This window comes from Malania oleifera, chromosome 10 (assembly GCF_029873635.1).
Source record: "Malania oleifera isolate guangnan ecotype guangnan chromosome 10, ASM2987363v1, whole genome shotgun sequence".
In the NCBI taxonomy this organism is placed as follows: Eukaryota; Viridiplantae; Streptophyta; class Magnoliopsida; order Santalales; family Ximeniaceae; genus Malania; species Malania oleifera.
The window spans coordinates 13,920,602-13,927,149 of NC_080426.1; the positions used below are offsets into that span (position 1 = coordinate 13,920,602).

At 33.0% G+C, this 6,548-nt stretch overlaps 1 protein-coding gene across 1 annotated transcript; it reads left to right on the forward strand.

The window, feature by feature from the left end:
- The first annotated feature begins 266 nt into the window (after positions 1 to 266).
- On the forward strand, positions 267 to 5,498 carry LOC131165624 (MLO-like protein 12). The gene is made up of 15 exons (XM_058123570.1): positions 267 to 921; positions 1,024 to 1,081; positions 1,227 to 1,474; positions 1,756 to 1,872; positions 1,970 to 2,030; positions 2,143 to 2,231; positions 2,318 to 2,392; positions 2,543 to 2,637; positions 2,728 to 2,777; positions 2,980 to 3,020; positions 3,166 to 3,339; positions 3,805 to 3,840; positions 4,155 to 4,222; positions 4,328 to 4,388; positions 4,985 to 5,498. The coding sequence occupies exons 1-15, from the start codon at positions 793 to 795 to the stop codon at positions 5,402 to 5,404; spliced, it is 1,722 nt and encodes a 573-aa protein (XP_057979553.1). The 5' UTR covers positions 267 to 792; the 3' UTR covers positions 5,405 to 5,498.
- The last annotated feature ends 1,050 nt before the right edge of the window (positions 5,499 to 6,548 follow it).

Below are 6,548 nucleotides of genomic sequence, written 5' to 3' on the forward strand. Positions count from 1 at the left end.
CCGGGATGTAGTCGCCGGCCTGCCGCCCGGTACCGTTTCAGTCTCTAGAAAAGGATGCTTTCAGATAGTCAAAATTAACGTTAGTTGAACGATCCTTCCAATATATGTGTGTGACTTTTGTCATTTCATATAATTTTGTTCTTGATATTAATATATAACACCCTAGTTATGGACCATTTTCTTGTCGTGAAAGGAACTGTGGGTATTAATTTTTGTTTTCCAAGAACCAATCCATTTCTTTTGGAGAGGAAAAATGGAATAGGTGCAATGCATACGGGAACGACGCAGATAATTAAAATCATTTACTCGTGGAACAAAACACCCTACTTGTCAAGTCAATTTACCTACCCAACCTTCTATCTTAGCTTTATCTGCCACACAAGAATTGCAAGTCACGAGGAATAGAACAAATGATATCTCAATTAATTTGTGTAATTAAATATATAAGATCAATTAATCCTAAATTAATTTGTTGGTAGAATCATAGGGATGTACCATATATGATATGAAATTGAATGGTCACGATTCACGAGCCCCTTCTCCAGCTCTCTCTCTCTCTCTCTATGACAAAGTCAAAGTCTCTTCTTTCTGCCTGACATTGGTTTTGGCCATCAAGCTAGACCTCTCAAACTCTTGAGTGGCAGCATAAATATGAGGAGTGACGTCTTTGCTGCTTAACTTAATTTAACTGCATCTCTCTCTCTCTCTCTCTCTCTCTCTCTCTCTCTCTCATAGCATATCATATCATATCTGGGTGGAGTTTTCCGAAGGAATAAATTAAGAAAAGAGAACATGGCAGGGGAGGAGGATAAATTAGGGCGGTCGTTGGAAGAGACGCCGACGTGGGCGGTGGCGGCAGTCTTCGTCGTGTTGATTGCTGTTTCCATTGTCATTGAGTATGTCATTCACCTCATCGGACATGTAAGTATGCTCACATACCATACATATCTTTAATTTCTTTAATTAAAGAAATTATATTTCGCCTCCTCCTGGACTGACATTCTTATATATACATATTTGCAGTGGTTTAAAAAGAAGCACAAAATCGCCCTCTACGAAGCACTCGAAAAGGTCAAAGCAGGTAATTAATTAAAAAATTGTAGTTATATAATTAACTCGAATTTAATTACGCATAATATATGGGTTGGTTTAATTCATCATGATGAGGATCATCAGAAGAATAATATTAACGAGTGTATGCTTCGATTTATGGGTGATATTCCTAGAGCTGATGCTGTTGGGATTCATATCGTTGCTGCTGACGGTATTGCAAGGAGAAATTTCAAAAATCTGCATTCCGAAGAGTGCAGGGGACACCTGGCATCCCTGCGACAAGAAGGCCGCCGAAGAATCAGATAATTCCGGTCAGGAGGACCGCCGCCGCAAGCTTCTCGGCCTGTTCCAATATTCCGGCGGCCCCACAAGCACTCGCCGCATCTTAGCCGGTGGATATACTGACAAATGCTTGGACAAGGTGCGCGCCCACACACCCATTAAAGAAGTATCAAAAAAATGCAAATTGGATTTAGAAAAAGATAAAAGTGCGCTCGGTTTAAACAAAGTGGAATATTGATGAGTTGAACGTTTAAATTTCCTTTCATAGAATGAACTCTTTACAAGTTTAATAATAAAATTAACTTCGTCACTAAATTTGTTTAATTATGTTGCCTCTCATTTTATTTCATTCCTTACACAAACACTGCACATGACCTTGAAGTTTAGGATTTTTAAATTAAATTTTTTATTTTTGTGCAGGGCAAAGTTGCATTGGTGTCTAAGGACGGGATTCACCAACTCCACATTTTCATTTTTGTGCTAGCAGTCGTTCACGTGCTGTACTGTATTACCACTTTGGCTTTAGGCAGAGCCAAGGTACTCTCTCTCTCTCTCTCTCTCTCTCTCTCTCTCTATGCGCCTGTACATGATCTCAACCAATTGGTACTGTTTGGATACATGAATATAAATGCAGATGAGAAAATGGAAGTCCTGGGAAAATGAGACAAAGACAATTGAATACCAGTACTCGAATGGTGAGTTTCATTACGTGTATATATATATATATATATATATATATATATCTCAAAACTCTGATTAATGGATTAAAACGATTTAGTAGCTTATAATTTTATGCATGTGTCGCAGATCCTGAGAGGTTTAGGTTCGCAAGGAACACAACATTTGGGCGCAGGCATTTAAAATTTTGGAGTCAATCAACTGTTCTCCTTTGGATGGTAAGGACCACCATCCACCATTTTGCAATCAATTACAACTTAATTGTGCACTTATATTTCTATCTATTTTTTGAACCCAAAATTAGATGTGCTTCTTCAGACAATTCTTCAGATCAGTTACTAAGATCGATTACTGGACACTAAGGCATGGATTTATTGCGGTAAGAAAGTGCTATATATGTTTATTTAATTTAATTTATTTTTGTTCATCAATTGCACATTATATATAATGGATCTCACATTTACATTAATCAAAAACAGCTACACAATCTAATACTATATGTAATGCTATTCAATTATTTTTATTATAGGCACATTTGGCGCCGGGGAGCGAAGCAAAATTTGATTTTCGAAAGTACATAAGTAGGTCACTTGATGAGGATTTCAAAGTCGTGGTGGGGATCAGGTATTTATTTTGTGTTCCTGCTGTCATTTTCTTTTAGTTATTGGTGATAATTTCAAACTCACGAACTTTGTATTTTTCTTAATTATGCAGTCCCATAATATGGTTTTTTGCAATGTTGTTCCTACTTTCCAATGTGCATGGTAAGCTAGATTTTGTTTATAATGTGGGGGTCATATGTAATTAGCACAATTCTAATTAATTAATTAATAAGTTTAATCATTAATCCTAATATCGACTTTGGCCATCGAATTGATTAAAATGAATTATGTAAGGCTTGTAATTGTAAGTCATGGATGATCATCACAAAGCATTAATTAATCCTTTTCATTATTGAACATGCAGGATGGTATTCCTACCTGTGGCTACCGTTTATCCCACTAATTGTAAGCAAATTAACTAAGTGCCGTTCAATATTTCTTTTAAAAATTTTTATTATAGTTTTTGAGTGGGATTGGGAGTTGATTCATTTGGATTTGAATTAAAGAAGATGAAACGGCGGAGAATTAATGGACTGGATGACTAATGCAGATCATCCTGGTGGTGGGAGCAAAACTACAGGTGAGCATAACCAAGATGGGGCTGAGGATTCAAGAGAGAGGTGACATTGTGAAGGGCGCCCCAGTGGTCCAGCCAGATGATAATTTCTTTTGGTTCGGTAGCCCTCGCTTCATTCTCTTTTTGATTCACTTTGTTCTCTTTCAGGTACTTCAATATTTTTAGTAATTTCTGCTTGAAATTTTATTTTTTGACAAATTATTAATGATATAAGGGCGATAATACTTTTTTTTTTTTTTTGTCATTTTTCATTCTTGAGTTATGTTGGTACAAAAAATTTAGATCAATACCTAAGAAATTGATGCGGCATATATTGTAGATAATTAAAGAGAATTATTTTGGTTCATGTCATTCTGTCTCTACTGCCCTCTTCAAAATATTTTTAACCATTCTTTCTCTTATTTTATCTTCTATAAAGACTATATATGAATTAAATGTGTTTATCTCTTAAACTTATATATATACTCATCATAATAACATTCTCATTTATATATACCTTACTGTTTAAATTACTCAACATTTTTATCAACCTTATAGTTGTGCTGTGTATCTTTTGAACCTTCCTTTCAAATTATATATGCTGCCCTTGATGCATCTTTTCCCTCTTTGCAGAATGCATTTCAGCTGGCTTTCTTTGTATGGAGCACGGTATGTAATTTGCCCTAGAGCTCAAAAATTATTTAGATTGTGTTTGGGATGTTAGATTGATTTTGGGTCTTAAATATTTTAAGTTTGTGTGAGTTTAATAAAATTTAATATCATTTATATCATTTTTTTATTAAATCTACATTAAAAAACTGAAATCCCAAACTTCCAAACACAATGTTAGAATTTTATATAACACATGCACATTATATGCTATAGTTGGATTGAAATGTTATTATAGAGAGTGAAGAATTTTCTTCAATTTTCTATTCTAATTTACTGTTTTTTTTTCACTTACATTATATTTTTTTTTTCAGTATGAATTTGGATGGAGATCTTGCTTTCACGAACGCCTTGAAGACATAATCATTAGAATATCTATGGGGTGAGTTTCATGACAAATTAAAGAGATAGTATTACTTTGTCAAATATTATGAAAAATGTTTGAAATTTTCTAACATAATGCGATACTAACGGAGATTTTTCTCAGGGTTATCATACAATTTATATGCAGTTATGTCACTCTTCCACTATATGCTTTGGTAACACAGGTGAGTAATAAAATTGAAAAGCAAATTTGTTATTACTACGCATATTCCTTCTGTTTTTGGAGGTCTTAATGTCAAACCTTTGGCATATTCTCATCTGGGCCTTCATATAAATTGGAAAAAAGGTAATCATATACATAATATAATTTGTTTTATTGTAAAGTAAAATATGAAAGTATAAGTAAAATATGAAAATATAACAATTAAGTAAAATAATCAAAATAATTTTTATTTTTATTATAGTATTTTTTTGAATGTAGATTATTTGTAATTTTATTATTTTAATTATATTTTTACAATATTATTTGATTTAAAAATAAAAATGAGCATTTTTAATTAAAATTTAAAATTTAAATCAATTTTATAAATATTTATTAAATAAGTTGTTGATTTCTAAATTTTTTTTTTATTTCAAATTTTCGATTATCATGTTAATTTTTCGTTTTTTTTTTACATTTTTTATATTAATACCAAAAATTTTTTTAACTTTCCATAGAATTAGCTCAATAAAGCCAAAACAACCCATCAAGAAATATAAAAGCCCACAGTAGGGGAAAAAAAAAAATATGCAAGTAATTGTTTGTGCTTTGGATTTGCAGATGGGTTCAACGATGCGACCCACCATTTTCACCGACCGCGTCGCGACGGGACTCCAGAGCTGGTACCACTCGGCCAAGAAGCAAGCCAAGCACGGTCATTCCGGCACATCGTACTCTGCCAGGCCGTCGACTTCGACGGACCGCATGTCCCCCGTTCACCTTCTCCACAATTTCCCCCAAACGCTCGACAGCAATCAAACGTCTCCCCGCGTCTCCAATTGTCACAATATTAATGATCGATGTTTGGACGCCGATGGCTCACCTTCACCTCCTCTTTGCGAAGGCGGCGGCGACGAGCACTGGGTCGAGCTTAGCTCCGCCGTGTCATCGCGCCAGGCGACAAATCGCACCGCGCCGACTAATCAGCGTGAAATTGACATTAAGGATTTCTCGTTTGAAAAGAGAGGAATTAATTTATAGGTTTGAGGAATACTGCTTCACATTTGCTTATACATGATTATGTCACTTTGTAACCCACTATTTATAATATTTTGGTTCATTTTTGTGTAGATTATATTAATTTTGTAAAAGTAATTTTAAAGTACTTTATATTTATAAATATATTTAAAAAAACAGTTTTTTTTTAAAATTAAACAACTTTCAACTTCTATTGTAAAAATTCTTGCCTTCCATCTACTTAGATAACATATCATTCCAACCATCAAAAAAATTTTATTTATTGCGATTTTCATGTTATAATCCCAAATCAACATAAGAATCTATTTAATAAACTTTATTTTTAATTTTTCTAAAAACATTGCTATAAAAGATAGCAAAATTTATATATTATAACAGGTTGATAACCTATTTTGATTGGACTCTCTCTCTTCCTATGTGAGTGAGTAATTGTATAATTTTTAATTTATATATCTTTCTAATCTGAAAATTAACTGAAATTATTAAAAATGATTTTGAAAGCGGTGAGCAACATTTCTTTTAAATTTTTCAAGAGTAAATTATTTTCATTAAAATTCATATAATTTGACAAACACTATAAATCAAGGATGTAGACTCCTCAATTTTAACCGAACCTTAAATAAAACAAGATTTTTATTAATATCTATAACAAATACAGGGAAATACAGCATAATACAGGGAAATACACCATAATGCAAGGAAATAAAGAGAAATGTAGGGGAAATACAAAAATACACAGAAATATAAGGAGGCAAACAAAAATATAGGGAGTTGCAAGGGATATTAGAGAGTCCAGTCATCAATTAATTAAAAATTATTCCAAATTTGAATTTAACAAGTCTTTTAATTACTCAATGATTTTTTGTGAATATTGTTTTAAATATTTGACTTCAAACATATAAAAAAAAAAAAAAAATTAAGGATCCACGAACTTAAGACCCACTTTGAGGAATCGCAGACCTAAGACCCAAATCTAATTTGGATTTGGGTCCATTAGCATTTAAGGCCAAGTGGGCTCGGGCCTGAACCCAAGCTTGTTTTTTTAATTTAAAAAAAAAAAAAAACCTTTTTAAAGGCTTTCAGTGGATCTGAGCCGACAAAGGACAAATAAAAAATAATAAGATAGAAAGTTTATACCATCTAAAGT